Below are 23,850 nucleotides of genomic sequence, written 5' to 3'. Positions count from 1 at the left end.
TAAGATACAATAGACAGACACGTCCAAGTTTTTATTCCAGTAAATCAGTCTTAATTCACGTAGAATCTTTTTTTTGTTCTCCTTGACATTTAGTGCGTAAATGGGTGGGCAACCTAGGGCTACATACAGTCCTTGAGAGTATTTTAACAGGCTGCCATGCAATTAAAAATATCACAGCAGAACTGTAATAAAAATCGTCAAAATATATAACCCACAAATACAATAAAGTGACAGAATTGGTACTTCTTATCACGCAATCAACACATGATAAACCACAAAGCTTGGTGATGCTGAAAATTCCCAGCCGCTCCCAAAGTAACAGGATAGGAACATTTCAAGTGTAAGTTGTCGCCTTTATCCTGGCTACATGTCCACAAAGACCATGAAGCACCATCCGAGCCCGCCCACCATGAACATGGTGATCTGCATGCTGTAGATGATCAGGTCGTTGATGGCGCCGAAGTCCAGGCGGCGGTGGCCGAGCAGGAAGAGGATGACGGACAACTTGTACTGCAGGCGGAGGAGGGCACGCACGCCTACGTACTGCGCAAGGAATAGCGCCAGCAGCGCCACCCACAAGAGGGAGGTGAGAAGGCTGCAGCCGAAGTAGAGGAGGAAGCGCAGGAAACTGTAGATGCAACGCGAGCGCACGTAAAGCTCAAAGTTGTTGTACTTGCTGCGCACCAGCTTGGTGGCGTGCGCCGCGCCGCTCGCCGAGTGCATGCAGGTGGTGTGGGGGCCATGAAAGCTGCGCACCCGCCGAGGGATGGGGATCAGAGGCATGGGTGGGCTAAAGGAGCCCCCAGTCGGACGACGGATTGTCGGTCGTGCCGGCTGCCGCTATTTCCGTCATGTGGAGGCTGAATGTCTTGTTGTTAGAAGAATCCACAGACTGAAAACATAAGAAGCGCAAGTTTTTGACTTACATGAAGAATAGAAAACCAAAAGTTTTGATTTTTCTAGACTGTTTTTGTAACACATTAGCAACATGTCAAATCCTTATACATATGTATGAGCAGTGTTGCCTTGAAAAAGTAACAGTTCCTTTACAGATAAATTGGTTTAAAAAGTACCTTAGTCACTTCACTGGTTACTTGATTTTCAATATATTTAGATTACCAGTTACTTTAATAGTTACATCCTGATAACCCTGTTTAATTCCACCCAGTTTTGCATTTTTAACAGTGACATTTAAGAATGTTTGTTTTGATTAAAAATAGATAAAGACAACCTTTTTACTCGTAAAAATTACTTTTATTTGGAAAAAAAGTATTTCCTGGACTTCACTTACCATAAATGGACTACTTGTTTTTTATTTACATTTTTAACTTTTTCGCGACTTCAGTAACATAAATACACTACAAATAAAAAAATAAAGGCAGTCTTTTGTGCAAGTTAATTATTTCTTATTAGTGGTCAAGCAGTGTTTGCCTTTCATTAACTGTAATTACGACTTTATTACTACTTTAACGAATGTTAGATTACGACTCGTCCCCAGTGCCAATTACACTATTGGTTAGCAAAGGCTTAGATTAATTAGTCACATGCAACATAATCAAAATGGAAAACGGAGACTTTATTGTCATTTCACTAAAAGCGCTATACAAGTGACAACAAATATATAAACATGCAGGCTAACATTACGATTATTGAGCATACTTACATGCGACACTGCGGCACCCATTTCCACCTTGAAAAAGATGTTTGCGACATTCAGACAGAGACTCTGGGTCACCTTAATAACTGTAGTTTCGCATGTGTACGCACATTTTGTACTGTTTTTAAGACAGACGTTGATGTTTTCGCTCATGAAGCTAAAGCTGCCGAAAACCGCGCGATGTCGCAAAAAATGAGCGACAAACTGGTTGACGGCACTGCGCATTTAAAGGGCCAGTACGAAGTTGGCGAACAATTTTATGAAAGTGGTTGAGATAAAACATCAAATATTTCAATCATTATTTTAAAACATTTTAATATTAAAGTCGTAACTTTTCAACACAAAACGTGTATATAGCTGTGAATATGAATTATATTTTATTTCACATAAAATTATCAAACACTTTAATTTGGATAACAAAAGCATAAAAATATTAATTTTCAACATACCTGACTTGACATGATGTGTGCTTGGTACACTTATACCTGTAAATTCAATAAAAAAAAAATAATTATATTTGAAAAAAAATACACTTGCTGCATGGACACGTTCTTTGGAATTACAGCAATACAGGCAAAATCAGCATCTGGCATTCTATTTGTGTGTTAAACCATAATAATAGCGCCATATGAAATAACAGATTCACGCGTGTGTGTGTGTGTGTCAGATATCTGTCAGTAAGCCAGGTGGCAACAGGTGCACATAACTCCCATAAATAAGACGCTTATTAAACATAAAAGAGGATCATTTTGATGTTGATGATTTAGGGGCTTGTGCAAAATAGAAAAACAAACATTACTGTGATGTTTAATCAAACGCGCATAAAACTGTCGCGGTTGGACTAAATATATGAAGCCGTTTGCCGGGATGATGATTGGATTTGGTAATGGACTTTTCTGCACGATCAATTTGAATAGGAGCCAATTTCACGTAAAGAGGAGAGGAGGGAGTGTGTGCATTTATATCCAAAAGAGGGCGTTCTTACACTACAATTTGGTTGAGGAACGGTTTCGGGACGTGAGGCTTTTCAGTTTATAAAAAGTCGTCAGAGGGTCATATTAAATTAACAAGTATTGCGATCACAGTGGAAAAAAATGGATATAATTCACATTATACTCTCTCTCTCTCGCACACGCGCGCAATCAATTAATTCATTAACTAAGTGGAGGTGAGAGCCGGGAGTTGGGGTGAGACAAATTAAATCAATTATTCAGGCTAATAAGATGAGGGAGTCTTTAATGATGGAAAGTTTTAATCAAAACGTCTGTTTGTTTGGTGCGTTCTGAGGCAGAGGGAGAAGTGTGCCTTGATCTGACTTCACTTTATCTAACAGTTCATTTCGTTTTCCTTCAGGTGTCATTGAGGATGACATTTTTATCATATAAATACAAATATAGATTTCTGACATGGAGAAGATAACACACTAGAGCTAATTAAATTGATTTAAAACCAGTATTTTGATTTTTTTTGCTTCAGTGATTGAAATTATTAACAGGATAAACTTAAACCAATATTATTTAATAAATATTAACTAGCCCACGAAAGTTCGCAAAAACATTAGATTCTCAGACTTCTACCTAAAAAAAGTATCAACAACATTGCAATACAGTAGCAAAGTCGGCCTGAGTGTTCATAAAAAAAAAACCAGACCAGAGGTTTTATTCCAAAAGGGTACATTTAATATTATGCACATTATTCAGTTGTCGTGAAATAAATGTTTAGAAACAATTCTTAAACATTGAATGTTTTGAAAATACAACTAAACTGAATTTGGGCCGTGATTATTCGGTGTACCACTAGAGGGGCCGCGTACCACACTTTGGCAGACAATTGATTTCCCAAATCTTTTTTTTTTTATGTTGACAAAATACATGCATATGGGCAAAATACCTTACTTCATATAAATGAAGTAAAACGAGCCAAAGGGGGTCCCCCTTCATCCATTTCATGAGTTGGGATTGGGCCTGGCGCATGTTAATCCCTTGCATGAGGGGGCGAGGCTGGATTAAATGCAAACATCTGCATGGGATGCTTGTGGATCTTGTGTGGCGGAATAGAAGGAGTTTGCCTCCTTTGCATGGCCGTGAAATAAGGTCACGATGCGTCGATGCTTTGATGTAGTGGCAAGAATTAGTCGGGTGTGTGGGGTGAGGGGATTAGAGCCGGCTGGGTATGGGGGTGTGAGTTTACATCAACAAATTGATTTACATCAGCCAACAGATGCTCTGTTTGGAAACACGAAATACATGCAATATAAATTTGAGCAACAGGCTCGTACCTTCTGTCTATGATGCCTGATTCCGATTGGGGATAATTGGATGAATTGCCGAGAAGGAGTTTGTCAAACTACAGGCCCAAAAATTCTCTGAATGCGATTTTGTGTTTATTGTCGCAAGCGTGTGGTGCACAATGGGAGCTCGCAAGAGCATGACGCGTGTGAGGTCAACACTAATGAGAGTTCCCCCGCGAAGGAACGTGCCAATACAAGCCGTTAAAACTGAGGTTAGAAACCTTGCCATGGAAAAGTCTGCATGTCGCGTACGCCCGCTCGCACGGCTAGCCGCCATTAGCCAGATTGGCTTCAGCAGTCAGCGGCGCTCAATTGAAGGGTCACTCGCCTTGTTGATCGCTTGACCCGCCGGTCGGACCGGACGCCCGGACCGCTCGCCTTCGCTTCCCGCGCACCTGAGTTATTGCATGTGTTCCGACGCTAGCGTACATTAACAGAGAGAAGGTAAAAAAAAAAATCTATCCGATCACTTATGCTGATTTACGCTGCGACCCTCCCGACCGAATGTTTTCAACATGGCGTGATTTACTCAGCAAATTACCTCACAGTAGTAAAAAAAATAAGAGCCCACGAGATGTTTGTGTCGCATGGCTTTTTAAATCCTTACGTGTCGCTCGCCTCTCGTGTCCATTAATAATAAATAAAACAAGAACATTAAGGAGTGACGTTGTTGCTGTAAAGCTGACTTACTCGCCATTAACCATTACAACCGTTCAAAAGAAAAAGGCAGAAACAAAATGGCATTAACTCATTGTTACACTTCAAATCGTTGAGATCTTACTTAAAACATTCCACCTTCGAAATTGTGACGAGGCCCAGTCAAGGAGATAGAAAGAACGGATCCCAGCTAAAAGTCACCCGGGTCCTCTCTGCGGCCAACGTGTCAGGTGTCGCTCTCGGGTTTCGGACCCCCACAGGTGCTCCATCTGCTCCACACGCTCATTGGATTATTCATGAAGAGCTAAATGGTTTGAGAGAAATGTTTACATGCTTCAAAACAAGGGCTTGTTGATACCAAAACGGGTCTCGTTTTAGGCAGCTGGCTAAAGTGAAGCTCTTTCTTCCTCAGCAGCATTCAGAAGCAATAATGCATCCCTTTGTTACATCTCTGCTTGATTACTGTCATCCACTTCATTTTGGAGTCAGCCAGTCCTCTCTCACGTGCCTCCAATCGGTTCAAAATGCTGCTGCTCGTCTTTTGGAAGATGGATCACATCATGTTGCCGGTCCCTCTCGCTATTCTTTCGACTCGACAGGAGACTGTTCTGCTGTTCTTTGTTGCACGTGAGTGTGAATGGTTTTGGCTACGTGCGCACCGTGATTGGCTGTATCCTATAAACGAGCCGATATAACACACATCAGGCCCTTGAACGTGGAGTTGTGGCTTCTGTCACACAGAAACGCCTTTAATCCTTTCATTACCTTGTTCTTAGCGATGATGTCATGGGGTTAACTTGTCTCCACGACCCCTCATTAGCCCCGTCACCCCTGACATCATACCCCACTGCAACGAGGGAGCGTGCTGGTATTTTTCTTTGTTTCCGCATCAAGAAAGCATTTCAGTTTTTGCTGAGGTCGCGAGGACGTACTGTGGATGAGTGGATGGATCGGTGCACTGCGTAGAAAGAGGCTGCGTATAGTCCAGGTTACCTCCGGCAGCATTTGGTCTGTTTCTAAATGCTGCTGAATGAAAGAAATGGCTTCACTGTAGCCAGCTGCCCACGACGAAAGAAGCTGGATTGAAAAACAGCAGTGATTTGCCGATCTAATTTTAAATGAATTTAAACAAACCACAGGGCTGTCGAATATAAAAGTAGTGCTTTGATACCATCTTGCGGCATCTAATGGCAGTTTGTAAACCTTTTTTGGAGGACTCACAGGTTGTCGTTGTTCGCGGCAAAGCTTGGTCCCTATCTCCTGCGAATGCAGGGAGAACACGTCCATTGCAAAAAGCTCAAGAAAAAGCAAAACTGAAAATTAAAATTTGCTCTTCTTGAAAAGTTGTTGTTCTTGATCTTAGGTGGGATTGTGAGTGAGAATGGTTGTTGGTCAAAATGTGTCTTGTGGTTGGCCGATAGTCTCACAATTATTATTATTTTTTGCAACTTCCCCAACTTTTTTTTAATAGAATGCACGTAACAAGGGGACAGAATAAGCATAACATGCAATTTCATCTTCCGCTGTGATGTTTGAGCGCATTTGCAGAATTCCTGTGTGATAAATGATCTCACACACATGCAATCTTGCACTTTTTATGTATTTATTTTCTGCACATGTGCCACCCAAACCACACCGCACTACTGCACACTTGCCTGTCGAGCAATCACAATTACCGTGTACCCTGAACGCATCGCCAGCTAACTTATCGCTCGCGGTCGGGCTTAATCTTTCTGGGCAGAGAAGGCATCCATCATGTTAAAAGACCATCTATTCCGCTCTGGCACCACTTTGAGGAGTGTGTATGGCGAACCCCCTTGTGTGTGTGTGTGTGTGTGTGTGTGCGTCAAAACACAACTTATGAGCTGTCAACACAAAGTGCAAAGCCTTGCCGGAAACTGACAAGCACAGAATGAGTGACAGTGACATTGCGCCATTACGCGCTCTACTTGTGTGTGTGTGTGTTTGTGTCTGATTAAAGCTGCACTCAGTAATATTTCTCCCTCGCCCTCAAAGGATGCGCATGGCACAGCCACTTGTCAGCGTGATGGCGCCATCGCTGTCAACGCCAAATGCGACTGCTCCGAATTACAACCTAATGTGCCTCATCCCTTCTTCTTTTTACGTGTTAATGTGAAGCGAACCACCATCAGTTCACCATTGCCAAATTTTTCTGATGACCTTTCCAACTTTTTGCTTAAAAACCCGAGTTTACAAGGGAGAAAAATCTGTACTGCGTATTGTATTAGTCATCTAGGAGCAAGGTTATTAAAGTTCACGAAAACTAATGAAAAAAGTCAAATGGGGGGAAAAAACAATTATCGTGAACGTCATCTAAATAAACATGGTTTAAAAACAAAACAAACGACAGGTAGCTGAAACTACATCTTATGTTTATCAAATTGTGAGAATGTCCTTTGTTTTTGTCTTTGTCAATTAATTTCAGACATTTTCAGAGTTTTCGATGGATTTATTTTGATATTGTTGGACATCAGTCGGCGGGGGACACCCTGAACTGGTTGCCAGCCAATCGCAGGGCACACAAAGACAAACAACCATCTGCGCTCACACTCATACCAAGGGACAATTTAGAGTGTCCAATCATGTTTTTGGAATGTGGGAGGAAACCCGAGTACCCGCAGGAAACCCACGCAGGCACGGGGAGAACATGAAAACTCCACACAGGAACGGCAGCGTCTCTTAGAGTAGACGTCAGTTCTGCATGACATTATTATGGCGCAACGCTGAAAGTGTTAAACTCTAAATTCAGACTTCAAAAGCCCATGAAAAGAATCGCTTAAAAATCACCAATCGCAATGTAATCGCATTCAACAATTTTATCTTGGGCGTGGTTCCTAAACTCCGCAAATAGCAAAGGTTCACTGCATACGATTTCACCCTCCCTGCCTAAACATGGCTGCCCGTTTGGCGTCCTCTCTTTTTCTCTGGCTTTTCCTTGTTTTTTTCGGCCTCCACGCAATCCCTCCTCCTCCTCCTCCCCTGCTTGATGAATGCATGGCCTCCTATTGATCGCGATGGGTGATGGATGATGGCCAGGAGATGAGTGATGGGGTGCAGGCAAAGGTGCCAATAAGAGGGCAGGCGGAGGGCGGGGTCTCCGCCGCTGGCGCTAATGGGAGAAGACTTGGGGGTGGAGGGCGAGCGGGTGGTTAGGGGCGTTTGACGGGAGGTGGGCGGCCTCCCTGGCAACCCACGCCAAGCCGTAGCGCGACGGTGTTTCCCTCCCACGCACGGTACCTATGGGTCACCCGCTCATCTGGGTGCCCGAAAAGATGATGGATGGTGGGCCAGGAGGGGGAGACTGCCGCCGCAGTTCCAAATTGATATCCCAGCAAATGTTTTTGTCTGCTGTGAAAAATGGTGCCGCAACTCTCATCTCCTCGCCCCACCTCCCCTCATCTTCTCTCTTCTGGCTTTCTCCCTCCCACCATCACTTCCTGGCCTCGCGTCGCAAATCCACCTCCCGTGCCCCTTGTTGTCGTAGAAACGCGCCATGCCCGTTGTCAGAAGCCCCTCCTCTCCTCGTTCTTTATTTTTAAGTGTTTGCCTTGCGAAAACTACCGATCACACTGGAGTATTGATTGTTGACTAACGCAAGTAGCGAGTGGTTGGATGAGGAAAAGTCCCACTTGGAAAGATTTTTCTTTTGATTGAGTGAGAGAAAGCCTAAGTTTGGTCCTCTCCTCTTCTTTTTGATAAGAAATATCAAAATCGATTGGGAAATGGTTTTTGCTGTGATACTCGTCAATAATCCCTGCAGAGTAATATTTGGTTCCCGTAATGGACACAATTATTTAAAGGTTAGTTTAATAAAACAAAAATGTTCTTTTAGATAAACAAACTATAAATAGCATAATTAGAGAAATTGATCATTTTGCAGCGATCGCGCCATTTTTTTTCAGAGCAACTAAATTTTAGTTGGGGACCTTCTCTGCCTCTTCTTGCAGAATAAAAGAGCATTTCAGTCGAGCTCCATTTGAATTGATGCTTTTAATTAACAGAAATGCAATCGTGTGAGTCTGACAAGGTAAAATAGTTGTCTTTCTGGGAAATGGGGGATGAGGGAGGGGGTGGGGGGATCCCAGAATCTTCCGGATGAGAAATGAGGGAGTAATGTTGGGAGAAAGGGATGCGGGGGACTTGACGGATAACGTTGGGATAACGGGAAAGGGATGAGATGCGGATGAGCTCACTTCTTTGGCGGTGTTTAAAGGAGTCGAGCCAGCTGCAACAGGGATTGTGCCTGCGATTAGGAGGCAAAAGGAAAGCTCCATTTGAAGGGGATTAAGGCGGGCGAAACAGAAGCAAACACTGATAGAGGACAATCCAGCTGACGTGTTGTTACACAGTGCGGATATAAAAACGCTGCGACAAGGCCATGCGCCAAAAGCAATATTTGGATGACGATAAATAGAAGCGATAAATATTTTTCCGCGCGCACTTTGTAAATCAGCCTCATTATACCCCCGCCTGACGTTTCTCTACCTGGGACACCTTGTTAATTTGTCTTTTATGTCCGCGACACCACCGCGATCCGTCATCACGGCCACTCGTAGGATTTAAGCACTCGTCGATAGCTTTTTATAGCAAAGATAGTTCTGAACGGTGGCAGCGGGGTTGGGGGGGGGGGGTTACTGTGTTTGGCTCCTGGATATGTCGTAACTCTTAATCCGCTAACTGGACCGGTGAAGGGGCCAAGAAGCTGACTACCCATAAGACCAATCTCCCTGACATCTGCGCCTTTGCCTTTCTCCAGGGCTGCAGACAGATGCTGGCTGGGGGTTAAGCCGCCAGGGCTCTAAGCATAAGAAGACAACAGTGTGTGTCACTTGGGCAAACAAGGCGCGTCAAAGGCGTTTCGAGAGGAAAAGAACAAAAGTGTTCAAATTGAAGTCAATTCTAAAAAGTCCTAGGCGCCCCGACTAGTCGAAACACGGCGTTCTGATTAATATTGCATTTGTGGAGTGGTGGGCCGTCAATGTGGTGTGAGGGTCAATTTCAAAATAAAAGCGCAACATGTCATACTTACTGCCATACTTAGCTTTTATTTTGAAGTTAGTCCTTGAAGGCAATCGTTGCGGCGGCTGGCTGGACTTTGAATTGAAGCTGGTCTGATGTATTCTTTGTCTGCAAAAGAGCAGTGACACACTTGAACTGGAGTGCAAGTCCTCATGCACAATGGCACACCGCATACGTGCACCCCTGATTATACAATCCTATGTAACATCACACTGATTACCCCGTAATATCCAGTTGTCTGTCCATAATGGCGGTGATGTAGTTTGATTGGTGGATTAAACACTTATCCCTCCCCTTAGTCTACTTTATCGATTTCTCCATCTTCCCCCTGTCCCCTCCTCCTTCCTCCTTTCCTCAAAGGTGAGCTTGACGCCCGGCCTGATAAATGGCGGCCGATTGATTCGTATTTAATTAACAATTTGCCGCAGACTCTTGCTCTCTCCTTCTCTGGCTCCTTCTCAACTACCCCTTTTCGTCTCTATATGGTCCCCGAAGGCGAGGAGGGGTGATGCATTGGTAATTTATGGGCTGATCAATAAGTCCTGGCCTAACATGCACACTGCTCGGATGTCAGGGCAGGGACTGCTGTCGGGGTGCACAAACAAGGCGGAAGGTGAACAAGGGGGTATTAAAAGAGTGACAGCAGGGAAAAAAAGGCACACACGCTCATTTATAAGGAGAGTTTTCAGCTTTTGGAGGGTTCTCGAAATGAATAAAATGGGATATAATGTTCTATTTACCAGTAGAAATTAAATGGGACATAAATTGTAATTTATTAATTTTTACAACCTGTTTGATTCAACTGCTTGCAGTTTTTTTTTTTTTTTGCTTTGCAGCAGGTTAGTTCGATATTCCATACAAACTCTGGTTCCACTACTCGCAGCTCACCATTCATGAATTCAAATTATGTTTTTTTTTTCTTCAAAACCCAACTAAAAGCTATTCGCTGAAAAACTCGCCTATTCATAATTTCTATATCACCACAAGATGCCACCAAAATTAATTGTGTCTTCTAAAACGCCATGCTAGTAAAGGAGTAGCTAGCTGCTAGCCGGATATACGGCTAGCCGATAGCAACAGGCAAAGTTCCAGAACAGCAGCGCGATGGAAGATTCCAGAAGAGGTTTGAGAGGCGAGGCACCTTTTGGGGTTGATGCTGGATAAAGAAGGATGGTAAACTCCTCAGAGTGATGTAGGGAAAGCTTTTGTTTGCGTAAATGAGACGCCTCCTCACGCATCAAACACGGGCCTCCTTGTTGACATGATCTGTCAATTCTGCCGTCCACCAAAGAGGGCGCACTGTTCAACCAATTGCAAACATGGCTGACCAACCAGAGAAGAAGACGACCAGCCCGACGTAACAGATTTCATGCAGTTGTCTGTGTTTTCTCTCTTATTAACAGGTGAGTAAAGATTAAATACATTAGTGATTTAATAATGTGTCAAATGTTTTTAAATCACAGGTTTGATATGTATCACTGTTTGAGAGTTAAATGTATGTGAAATATCTGAAATGGGAATGCTAGTTTTGCTGCATTAGAAAATGCTGTGTATACGTTTAGCTGGGCAAGAGCAGGAACATTTTGTTCCATTTGGAGTGACACATAGTTTGTTAATATGCGTGGTATTAAGTGAACTATTGTAATTTGTATTTGCCTCGGAATTTCTGGTATTTCACACAGACGTTTGTTAGCGCTAATCCCTGTCAAAACACTTCTGGTTTTTGTTTTTGCTTCTCACATCACATTTTCAAAATTAAATTTAGCTAGTAATCCTAAAATTAAAATGGATCTAACAATGGATCTAATTATCATGTTTAACTTCCCATCTGGTCACACAGATTTGATTATTTAATTGTTAAATTTATTTTGAAAGCGTAACATTTCTCTCTGGATGAAATCCGTTTGCAAATACTGCACAATTCCTTGCGTTCACAATGACTCTTATTTGGATCAGATAAACATGTTATATGGCACTGGAATGAGCATTGCGTCATTCCTACAGCATAGCACTTGTGTTTGCGTGACATTTATTAACCTGCATCAAGGTGACAACAAAGACAATTAAGACCAGCCACTCCTCCCTTTGAACCCATCCGCCTATGGAGCTTTTATTCGGGACACGCCCAGAAAATGGGCCTCTGAGTGGGCACATGGGTGTGCGTAGTGACTCTGCAGCCTTTGCAACCTTCCCTATAAAAGTGTTTTATCACAGATCTTATAATGCAACACATTATGGCTTGCTGTTGTTATATTTCCATGCAAGGTCGTTTCGTTTGCAGCCCTTGCTTTCTGCTCGCCTCTCACACACTGACACATGAGGTTGTTTTTTTTTTTTTTTTGCCCACGCGTTTAGCAAAAGCACAGTGTTGCATTTTAGTTTGTATAGATATTAACTCAACGCTTATTTCCGTTTTCAGGGAATCATACTGGAGAGGTGTTTAATATTGCATAAAGTCTCATAACTGCAGAGTGTAGCAGGCGACTCTAGGTAAGGCAAGACTTTTTTTTGTGCCATTTTATTTGTTTGAAAATAATATAATACATTTGAAATACTTTGTGTTCACATTAATACGTGTTGTATGATAATTCACTATCCACCATTGTACATTTTTATTTAGTAGTATAATGTAGTAATTAATTAGTAATTGTAAAAATCTATCATTTGTAATTATTACAATGTTTATACACATGATACACATTGGCAATAAGTTGATTTAATCATATTAAGAACCACATCAATACAATGTGCGGTTGTACATTTTAAGAATATTTCAAATTTATCAAAGAATTCCAAATGTTTTTTTGCCTTTAATTAAATAATTCTCCTGAAAATATCAGTAAGAATGCATTATAAAAAATCTCACATTTTATGACACTGAGCCTTCCATCCATCCATTCATCCATCATCCATCCCTCCGTCCATCCATCCATCCCAAAATACAGATTTTACATTTTCAAACATCTGCCCAAGAATGATACAAATATACAGTAATATAAACAAGAATGCTATTGTATCAGTTCTGTATAAGTTGGTGTATGTTGGCATGAAATGCTCGTGCGTAATAAAACAATATTGCGCGTAATGCAGTTAGCCAACAATATCATTGATCCTAATTTATGCGCATAGTTTCTTTTATTAATATAATACATATGCTGATATATGTAAATGAAATGTGTGCCATGATTTGAGGAAATACGTTAATTCCTCTCGGGCAGTTTTAATCAATGTTTAGGAACGGCTCCAGGATTTTTTCTCTCCCGCAGTTAAAGGGGTGCTGAGAGGGTGATGAGAAAAGAATTTCTAAATATATGTTTTTAGTTATCTTTAAATCTCTTGTGTGGAACAATAAAGGTGGACTTAATGTTGTGGCCCACATTTTGTAGAATGCACATTTCATTGTCGCTCATCGTGTGTGCAATCAAGTGAATCTTGTTTCAAAATACTTTCCGGCTCATCCTGGGATTACCACTCTTGTGCCAGACCTAGTTTTACCTGTTTGTCACCGTCCTGGTATCATCTGTATGAAGAAAATTATGTATTTAAAAAAAAAAAATCATTATTATTTCTCTGTTCAGTTTTTAAATCCTGGGGCTTTTTCTGGTAATCCTGTCATTCGGGCCTCACCCCTGTAACCTCTTCATGACTGTCCTCCAGCTCCAGTAATAAAAGAAAAACATAATCCAGTGTTGTAAAAATATATAGTCATATAATACATGAGATTTTTTTTCAGTTGGAATCTGGATTAAGAGGAAGGCTGCATGCAACTCTGGACAAGACAATAGAAAGTTGGGTTGGTGTTGGGGAGGATATTCAAGTTAATATATATTTTTTATTTTATTTTTTTCCTAAAAGAGCTGCTGCGGCTTATATACAGGTGCGCGTTATAGTCCAGAAATGACGGTAATCCAACATGTCCTTTTTAAATGAATATCATGGTAACTACTGGCGCATCTTTTGTGCTGGCTAAATGAAATGTTCAAGTGCGTTTCGCCTTTTATCCCCAAAAATGTACACGCTTTTTTGGCTGTTTGACTTTGGTGGCACTAAAATAATTTTTTTTGCAGTGTGTGTAAGTAAAAGTGCCTATCCAACAAATGTGTGTGTGTGTGTGTGTGTATGCGTGCGTAAGTCCACAAACATGTGTGTGTTTTATTTATGGCTGCCAGGATTTGAGCTGATAGAACAGGAAATTGGGTCGCTTTTTTTTTTCTTCTTTTTCTCCCCCTCTGCCCCTCATCCACGACCCTTTTTTACCGCACCTCGCTCATTTCTTTAATAAAATGTAAATCCGTATGCACACATTCAACCCCCTCCCATACCCAGCCCGATCCTACCCCCGATGTGAATTTTATGTAACCCCCCCCACCATAACTCAAGTTGACGATGTAACATATGACTCTGTGTAATTTCATTATGTAAAAGGGTTTTGTGTTTGTTGGAGAGCAGCAGCGACGTGTGCAGGCGTGTGTGTGTGTGTGTGTGTGTGTGTGTGTGTTAAGAAGATAGAAGATGTGATTATCAGTAAAGCCCTAAGTGATGTAAAACACAGTCTGATCTCAACTCTTATGATAAAACCCCAAAATGAAGAATAGAAAGCGGCTCGATCGAAGTGTTTTTTTTTTTTTCTTTTATTCCGGCAAAGTACTACTGTCAACATGTTTGTGTCTGTTCATTTGATCATAATGTCTACTTTTTGATTCACATTCTATTGATTTAACAATGTGCTTACGATTGGGCGTGTCGGAGTTTGCGGTGGTCTCGAACTGAAAATGTTGGAGGTGTAATTCAACCGTATGTTTATTATTGTCGTTTTCAGTGGTATTGAAATTAAAATTTAAATTCGAGACACTTCCTGTTTATCACTGCCAGAGGTTTAACAATAGGCTTTTGACGTTTTTTTTTTTAGTTTGCAGTGGTGGAGATTAGAATTGCACTGCTTGACATGAGGTACTGTGTGCAAATAATAAAAGCCTGAAAAATAATAGAAATTGTCAGAATGTTTACTAAACATTTTATAAAATACTCTAAAGTTCTTTAACGTAATAAAAATGATAAACATAGCAATTGAGTTTGATATTTATTCTAAAAATAGCAATCTACACTTAAGCAAATAGGGAGCCGTTTTGTAATTGAAATGTAAACAAATACAAAAAAAATTACAAATAATCACCAAATAACGAAAGAAAATCATGAAAAATCAAGAAGGTATCAAATGAATTTTTGATGATGTTTACTTTTAACTGCTAAAAATTGCAGTTTGTAAAATATCTCTTTAAGATGGTGGACAACGGGACAATTAGTTCTGTAAGCTCTTATTTTCTGGGTTGAAAATGCGGGAAAGCCAATTTTCATTAGCCAAATATGAAATATTAAGTTGAATTGCCCAATTTAATATTTTGAGTTCACGCAACAGTTTTTTTTGCAGTGTCTTCTTTGGAATATTTTTTTTAGATATTCAAAAATAACAATTAAAATAAAAATGAAACTGTAAAAATTTTCAAGCCACGTTGTTTCTTAGTTAGCAAACATGGTCCAGGTCACGTTAAGTCTTCACATTATAAACTCCTTCATGGACACGTGCAGTCATTTTTTGGGGGGATTATTACTCAATTCCCATCTGACCTTGGTTGGGATTTTCGTTTACATGGCATCATTGTCTGTGTTGTTGCCTCCAGTATGTAAATGTTGCTAATTAATGAGTCAATTCCCTTTCCATTCAAATTAATTCACTGTGTTTTTGCGCCTTTTAAAAAGAAGTGAAAGGCTACAACATTTATGTCGCAACAAAATTGCTGGCATGCCGATGCCTCAACTCTGACCCTCCCATAAATATCACAAATGTTTGTATAAAAGAATCTCCTCAGTGATTATCACATCTTTCTAGCGCCATCATTCTTGAGCAATCAGTGAAATTAGAGGTTGCTTGCATAGGCTTCGCAATGTCTGACTGCACAAGAAAAAAAGATAACCGAGAAAATAGATCATTTGAAAAAAAAAAAACAACTGAGCGGAGGTTCGCTATCGTCTACATCACGGCAGGTGCTCCTTTTCTTTTATTAAGGCCTTGCCAATCTATAATGTGGAAATCATCACTGCCGTTATTGATCGCGGGTCGGCGCTCTCCTGTGTGTGAGTGAGAGTGTTTCCCAGCACATATTTGTGTGGCACTTGCGCGCACGCTGTAACAGACACTCCAGTCTATTGGATTGAGATTCATTCGCTATTTAAGGGTCAGGGGTTCGGACCGGTGTGCGCGAGCTGCATGCCTTGCTGATCAATACCGCCGCCGCACACCCCGTCTGACCCCGGTATTTTGTCACCGTAAATTCCTTGATCCCCACCCAACACCTCAGCCACCCTCCCTCCTAATCGTCCTTGTTTTGCTTCTTGAGTCATTTAAAAGAAGAGATGGAGACAAGAGGGGAGCACTTTGTTAGATGTTAGACAAGGAGATTGTAATATGGCTGTTTGATGGCTATTCCTTACAGTTTGGAGTCTTTCGAAACTCATTGTGTCCCGCGTTCACTGGAGACTGATTTTACGCTCGCTTTTCGACTCAATATGAGAGCTGTTCTTCTGATGTCTACTGTATCGACTAGTCCAGGCTCAGCTGGGGTCTTGTAACTTTCAAGTTTAATTACACTTTGAAATAAAACAAAAGTGGGACTATTTTTTTTAATTAATTTAACAGTTTTTAAAAATATAAAATAGCCTCATCTGTTTTTAGGAACCTTTTGATGTAATTAGAAAATGCAGCGTCCCAATAAAAAAGGTGCAGCGATCCACAAAGGGACTCCGGGCCTGATTTTGGAACCCCCTCACATGATTTATAAAATACGCCGAACATTATTAAGTATACCGTAATTTCCGAACTATAAAGCGCACCCGCATATAAGCCACACCAGCCGCTTTAAAAAAAAAAAAAAAAAGGAACGATATTCCAGCCGCACAAGGCTATAAGCTGCAGTTTTCTATGATTGTTAAAACAGTGCCTTTTAACTTTCAACTTTGCTAATTAAAACAGAACAGACCCAGGAGAGAGAGAAAAAAAATCTAAATTTATTTAGCGCATTTTCCGAACTATAGAGCGCTCCTAGTGGTGAAAAAAAATTCCACAGAAAAGCCACACCGCTGTATTAGCCGCATGGTTCAAAATCTAGGAAATAAGTAACGGCTTATCGTCCCGAAAATACAGTAATTCCAGACGTGCATTCGTACAATTAAAGGCCTCTACACCTTCCCCTTCAATTGAGTGAATAAACAACCCTGCGCAAATACGATGCCGATCATTTAAGTATGTGAAGACACGCGTTCACTAATGCACACATGCAAAAATAAGTGTCATGGTATCGTGGTTCATTTGCATACGTCCTTCAGTCACCCTCCAGTCCTGCTCCTCATTCCGAACAAGATGCAAAGCGTGCACGCCGCCGCTGCCCCTTCACCTCCCATCACTTCTGCTGCACCCCCCCGCATCCTCCATCTTAGGTCCACCGGTGGAAGCCGTCAACAGCGGCGCGGACGGCATCCTCCCGTCCCCTCGGCCGTGATATAGTGGCGCCGGGTTCACCTGATCGCCAAGGTCAGGGACGAACAATCTATTCAATCCACTCATTCATATTAGGGACATAAACACATTTGGTTGCCAGACTGCACCTTGAACTGTGAACCTGTACACGTTGAGCCAATTCATCTTTTGTAGCCCCGACACCCGCCCCACACCCTCAGCCGCCAAAAAGTGTCTCTCGCCGGTTGTTGTGGGTCCAAGCGTCAAACACATCCATTAAACGAATGAGATGGATCCTGCCGCTCTACATATGCAATATTCTGAAACGCGGTCAAAATAAGTGAAATTATACTGATGTATGTGTGCACTAATATTGATTCGGATCACATAAATCACAAACGTTCGCACCGTGCGTTGTGAGCCGGTGTTCCAAAGAAATGCTTTTTCAAAAACAAAGAGCTTTCAAAGAATACTAACGAGATGTTGTCATTTATCCAAATTATCTTGATTGTCAATAGATGCACTTCTAGCCCATCTTGGGGGGTACTCAAGGATCCCCAAATTTATTCCCAGCACCCCTAAAATTTGAGAGGTTATACGTTTATTTATTTATTTTAATGTATTGTCCTTTTTTACAGCTATCGGATAACATTTCAAAGATCAATTTATTTGAAACCAGCATTCTTAGAGTTTAAAATCAGGGAAAATTCATCAAATTCTGGTCAACATCTTAATGCACACTCAAGTGGGTCCGAGATTTATTTGTGACCATTTTTGTACATCTTAACGTTAAACGCTTGCTAAAAATAGAAACAGACCACACATATCAAAGATGGTAAGTTTTTATTTTTTAATTAAAAAATTCCAATCAGTGCCGGTTAAATAACAGCACAATACAAATCATTATGATTTGAAGACTGCGGGTTGAGAAAAGTGTTGAGAATGAACACACAAAACCGTAATGAAATGTTTGCCCAGAATCTTGTACAGAAACAGAAAAATCTGCGATGTTGAAAAACCTATCGCGGTCAGTTTAAAAAATGCTCAAAAGAGAATCCCACCGGCTCATGCTGCTTCCTGTGTGCAAACTCACTGGACTGTGACTCTTAACGCTGTAAACAATAGTTCTGCCTTGTGTCTTTTGTCCCTGAATCTCCCCGCCAAGCCCACCATCCCCTCCTCTCCCCACTCCCCAGAAACCAAATTATAAAATCATCGAGAGCATGATGAGATTGCTGCTCGGGTTATTAATCTTCAATAAATACATCTTGACCCAGGGATTAAGTGTGTGCCCTTGCCGCCCCTTGTACACCGCCCCCCCCCCCCCCTTCCAAACCAACCACACACACACTATACACACTCATCTCTCCAGAGATGCTTTGACATGAATTATGACAAAAAATTGGGAAAGAAAACAACAATCTGTGGGTTGAGGGGAGAGAAAGAGAGGCTGGAACAAATGTTCCAAAGGCAATTGGGCCTTGGCGACTGATGGCAATGACCTTGTGAAGGAGGGCTCGTGCGGTGGGGATTGCTCTCCAGCTTGAGGCTGGATTGCTTCTTCTTGTCGAGGCTGAAGAAAAATAGCAAGGCTGGGGAACATGGTCAACTTATAACTCAGGGAGGTTGTTAGAATGTTCCATGCGATGTCCAGGTTAGTAGTGGCTGATTCTGCAAAAACTTGTCTCTGGGAACAGAAGTTTACAGGTCCAAGACCGCCGATGAACTACGGTTATTATAGTTAAAGCGGGTTAACAAAATAAAATGAAAACAATTGTACTTAGTAAAAAAGAATAGCTTACTAAAACCATGTTTGATCTTTATGAAACAAACTAATTATGATGATAGCAAAAATAGACTACATTTTAGTCTTTGTCAATAAGAATTAAAAAAAAAATTGCTCTCATAAAAAAAAAAATTAGAGTGTTGTAGTGTAAAATAAAAAAATATAATTCTGACAATTGTAAAACCCTGGCAAAAATGGAAATTTTGCAAAAATAACTTAACGTAACACAAGAGAGATTGTATTTTATAATAATAATAATAATAATAATAATAATTGGTTTTCTTCTGCCTGTCCCGTTTCCCCAAGTCAATGCACAATCCTTGAACTTTGTAACATCACCAGTGACCCGTGTGATTGATCACTTCCTGGTTTGTCAGGCCCCAAGAAGGATGGGCTTGTGCTCTAATCAATTACCTGTTACCACATCCCCCAGGCAATACCCCCCCCCCCCTAAAGTTTCTGGAAACTACACAGCAGACAGTTTATTTATTTACTTTAGAATTGTTAACTTAATAAACAACCTCAGCCTTATTTTCATGCCTAGCGTTAAGTCTTGCTCAAAGTGTAGTTTAACAATATACATGGGTGGAATTTTCTGTCTTTCTGTATTTTTGTCAATGTTTGTGTTGTTGCGCGCCATTGTGGGAGGGAACGCAGCTGATGGAAGACATTTTTTTTGTCAGCCGAGGCAAATTCACAGATGAGCTCGGACCAGCGTCGCACTTTAGAGATCGTTGTATTAATTGCACTTCTTCCCTTCGCTCACATTAAACGCAACTTAAGATGCTTATTTTGGCTCTCAGTTGCTTCTTCACATAGTCGTGCCTATCGCTTGAGTGTTTTTCCTCTCTGTCTCTCTCTCTCTCTCTCTCTCTCCCTCTCTCTCTCCCCCTCCCTCTATCTATATGTGTACATATTGAATTTGAATTCATTTCATTTTTCGGATGTTTTGTAAGCATGATCTAAAATGTATCTTCATACCTAATTGCGAAATGCCAACAGCGAAAATTTTCCACAAATTGAAAGATGGCCTCCTGAAGCCAGCAAAAAAACAAAACAATGTGGCCACAATGAAGATGTTCCCGGATGGTCGTAACAAGGCACGTCACACCCGGGCCTGATTGCTGCCGTTCCTCCAGCATTGGTTGTGCATGCAGGAATTCAGCGTCCACCATCCATCCCAGTGACAGCTGAGCGATGACCTTCCCTCTGGCTCGCGCTGGTAATTGAAAAGCTCGACAGGCCGGCTGCTTGTGTTGCAACCATCTGTGAGTCTGAGTGCTCTGCTGAGTGTCGCTCCCCGTGGGCGAGGGTGGTGGTGGTGGTGATGGGGGGGGGGGGTTCGGCGGGTGATGCAAGAGCCAGACAACCTCCCGTGGGGAGCAGTTAACACCTCATAGCCACAGAGCCCCCCCCCCTCCACGAGATGGCCCTTTGCACGTCCAAGAGCCCTAATGAGAAAACGGGTGATTATCACGCCGTGAGTTTAAGCGTGTGTAATCCTGACAACAGTAACAAGGACGCAGAGTTAAACATTCCAAGAGTGCGGAATAGTGGAAGGAAGATTTATGACCCATTAAAACTACTAATTTATTCACAGAGGATTAATTGAAACCTGATTCACTAATTATTTGTTGTGGTCATTCATCAAAGACTTGCGTGTGCTGAAATGAGCAATTTGGTATCTTAAAATTTTCATCATTATCACTGAAATCTTTTTTTTTTTTTTTTTTTTAATTTGTCGTGGCAACATTTCTTAATCCCAAGATGACATAAAGCAACAGTAGCATAGCGAAGTGACCAGTTGCTATTGCCAAGAATCGATGATAATGCGTTATTTTATTGAAATTGTTGTAATGTAACATAATTTATGCTTTCATAAGAATGTAGTTGTAATATTATAACTAAAACTGTTGACATTTGAAAAAGATCAAAAGCACAATTGCAGTCTTGATAGGATGAAAATGTTATTTTACATGAGCATGAAGTTGTAATATCATGACTAAAAATTAATTGTCAACATTTTTTAATTAAGACCAAAATTATATTTTGCCCTTAAAAAAAAATTGTAAGATCAAAGTTGGAATATTGAAACAAAAATGTATATTAGTTGAATAACCACACAATGCACTGTGTCACTAAAAAGTGATTTTTTTAAAGTGTCAGAATGCGGTCGACTACTTTTGACAAATATAAAGCATCTTATTTATCGTAAAGTCGTGGAGACCATTTGCAAATCAGTCTGGAGCTCACACGTAAACACACTCCCGACATGCATATGAAGTGCTGTAAAAAATGACTTAACAGCCACGACCGCGTCGTCTTGCGAGGACCACGCGAGTGATACATGGCTGATCTGTTTCTAATATGAATGTCCCAGAATGCATTTCAATCAGGCGCTGCCGACACATTACCGCATATTGGATTCCCGTCTCGGGGGCGGAATGAAGAGATAATTATGCCGACGGAGGTGTAATGCCGAGGCCTTGATGGATTTGATTACGGTTGTCAGCGACAACGCGCGCTAATGACCGTGTTGATTAGTTGGACGGCGTGAATGGCGCCCACATTAATCTCGGGCATAAACAATAAACTGAAGGCTTGTTGTCCGGTGTTGTGTTGGCAGCTTGTGTGGATGCTGAAACTTGTTTCTGCACGGCACCTTCTCCGCAAGTAAGAGAATTTCCGTCGTCCCTTCCGGCACTGGATGACATTCTTCATCAAATTAGGTCTGCCTTTGAAATAATACCTTCTTTACTAGGACATATAGCTGAGGGTTGTGCCAAGAATTAGATATCGATATGTATCGCGATAGTTATGTGATCGATATCAATAGAAAGAGTTAGACTTTTCTTCTAGTTCATTTTGAAGATTAAATGTTACATTTTAAAATAAAAATAATCAGAATTGAGCCATTTTCCCTTTTTTATTTCAATAGTAAAAAAAAAAAAAAATCGATATATATCGATATCGATTGATATGACATACTTGCATCACGATATAGTTTTCAGCCATATCGCCCAGCCCTAATATAGCTCCACATATGCTCCTTCTCCCTTGGAGTACAGTCGGTCAGTACGCTTATTTCTCCCACTGAGCTCCGAGCCGTGTTAGGGTGACCCTTGACTCCTCGTGTAAGAGTAGCATAGGTGGTTCAGTTCCAGTTCACACAGCTAGCTTACCTGCGTTGAGATAGATGTTGTGTCTCTTAGCTTTGCGTTTGAAACCTTGCATGCTGCTTTTTCCCGGTTTCATCAAAAAACGTTGACCTCGACCTTGCATGCAAATTTATTCACCTGTGGTGACATTTGTTCAGCAAGTCAGCCTCAGCCCTTGACTGTGGCCAGAGCATAGTGGTGGCCCTTGTTGCTGGAGTTGCACGCAGCTTAGCGCGCAGTTCAACAAAAACAATGACTGACTTTAATATCTACACATTGATCAGATAGCAGAGCCCAAAATGAAAAAGGGTATTTAACACACACACACACATTTACACACGCGCGCATCCTCTCCGTCCACTGCTCCATTAGGTCTGAATTGTAGTCGTGATGTGTTGGACCCGAGGGAGGTGTTATTGTCACAACTGATTTACTCGCCACCATCTGACACGGGTCGTGGGGCCTTGGGTATGATGTGTGTGTACACGCGTGGGGGTGTGTTGGTGGGTGTGTGTGTGTGAAAGAGAGAGAGAGAGAGACAACGGGCTTAGAGTCCTTCACAGAAAGCACCATTAAAGGTCGTTAAACGCTTAACTGCAGCCTCATATAAAGAGGATTGGTCGCCGGGAGAAAATGAATTTGTGCTTCATAATCATTCAATTTATAGTCGCGCGATTCTTATTTATACCGCAAGAATGCACTTTCTGAATTCTTTCATATTGAGATATGCTCTAAAATGAACTTTGGAGTGGGTGACTACCGTCCCCGAGGGCCACTTTCTTGCATGTTTTACACGTCTGCCGCCTCCAACACGACTGATTCAAAAGATCAAGATTGTTATTGGGCTGATCACTTGAATCAGGTGTGTTAGAGGAGAGACAAGGGAGACATCTAAAATATTCTGGAAACCGGCCCTCGAGGACCAGAGTTGCCCACTTCTAGGATAACGCCACACAATGAGATTTTGAGGCAACCACTACCACATGTGAAAATCTAGAAATAAAAAGCAAGATCGTCGATGAAATAGAGAAGAAAATAAAAACAAAAATTCTCAAGACAAGCCAAAGAATTAAAATAACAAAGCGAAAAAAAAAATCAATATTTTACAAGAATATAGCCAGAATGGGCCCGGACAGATTGATCGTTCCCTTCCTGGAACGAAATGATAAATTGTGTCCGACCCTGGCAATCCCATGGAAATATTGTTCATGTTAATACTTTGACAACCTCTCTCTTCAATTTCCAACTTCCCACGAGTTGTAAACGTACCTGCGCAACACCTGTTGCGACTTCCTGCCATTATGTCGCAAGTCATCCGACAAATTGCATACCCGACTTAATCTAATTCTTTACTCGGGAGGGGTGAAAGTGTTGGGATTTGCAGCTCAATCTAAAAGAGTGGATTGAGATAATCCCCCATTATGTGAGCGAGGGTTCAACTCTTGGCTACCGAAATCTCACACCTGCTGAGATGTTCAAGTTGGTGGGAAAAAAAAAAAAAAAAAACGGGTCAATGTTTGTCCAACGGGATTCCAGAAATGTCACACTCTGGTCCTTGACTCGTTCTCATGCTAGTTTGCTGATGAGCTGATTGTTTGAATCGGGTGTGTTGGAGGAGGGAAACATCTAAAATATGCCAGAGTGAAAATTGTTTAGACAATTTCACGACAAGTTAGCCTCGTGAATGTCGTTCCCAAACTTGTTCGGGGTCATGTTTCGCACCCGCCGCTTCAGCCGTAGAGGTGTTCACCT

General features: G+C 41.5%; 1 protein-coding gene and 2 long non-coding RNA genes across 3 annotated transcripts in view; 1 reads left to right on the top strand and 2 right to left on the bottom strand.

The window, feature by feature from the left end:
- tmem250 (transmembrane protein 250) lies at positions 1 to 1,844 on the bottom strand. Its single transcript, XM_088281632.1, has 2 exons — positions 1,664 to 1,844; positions 1 to 892 (listed from the first exon to the last, which is right to left on the bottom strand). The coding sequence occupies exon 2, from the start codon at positions 781 to 783 to the stop codon at positions 364 to 366; it is 420 nt and encodes a 139-aa protein (XP_088137758.1). The 5' UTR covers positions 784 to 892; positions 1,664 to 1,844; the 3' UTR covers positions 1 to 363.
- A 1,743-nt stretch (positions 1,845 to 3,587) lies between these two features.
- On the bottom strand, positions 3,588 to 10,971 carry LOC148319121 (uncharacterized). The gene is made up of 3 exons (XR_015839791.1): positions 10,786 to 10,971; positions 9,655 to 9,752; positions 3,588 to 4,908 (listed from the first exon to the last, which is right to left on the bottom strand). It is a non-coding gene; the product is annotated as an uncharacterized LOC148319121 (long non-coding RNA).
- The window catches only part of LOC148319119 (uncharacterized), a 27,283-nt gene continuing 14,308 nt past the window's right edge, over positions 10,876 to 23,850 (top strand). The window contains exons 1-2 of the long non-coding RNA XR_015839790.1: positions 10,876 to 11,047; positions 12,064 to 12,134. This is a non-coding gene — a long non-coding RNA (uncharacterized LOC148319119). The remainder of the gene's footprint in view (positions 11,048 to 12,063; positions 12,135 to 23,850) is intronic.

Source organism: Idiotropiscis lumnitzeri, chromosome 18 (assembly GCF_059441095.1).
Source record: "Idiotropiscis lumnitzeri isolate Australia: NSW breed Sydney's pygmy pipehorse chromosome 18, RoL_Ilum_1.0, whole genome shotgun sequence".
Lineage (NCBI taxonomy): Eukaryota > Metazoa > Chordata > Actinopteri > Syngnathiformes > Syngnathidae > Idiotropiscis > Idiotropiscis lumnitzeri.
Note: the sequence above shows the minus strand (reverse complement) of the source record. Positions and strands in the feature narration are given on the sequence as shown.

What these genes read in the sequence shown, in the direction of transcription:
- tmem250 (XM_088281632.1), bottom strand. Translation starts at nt 783, where the DNA reads ATGCCTCTGATCCCCATCCCTCGGCGGGTGCGCAGCTTTCATGGCCCC.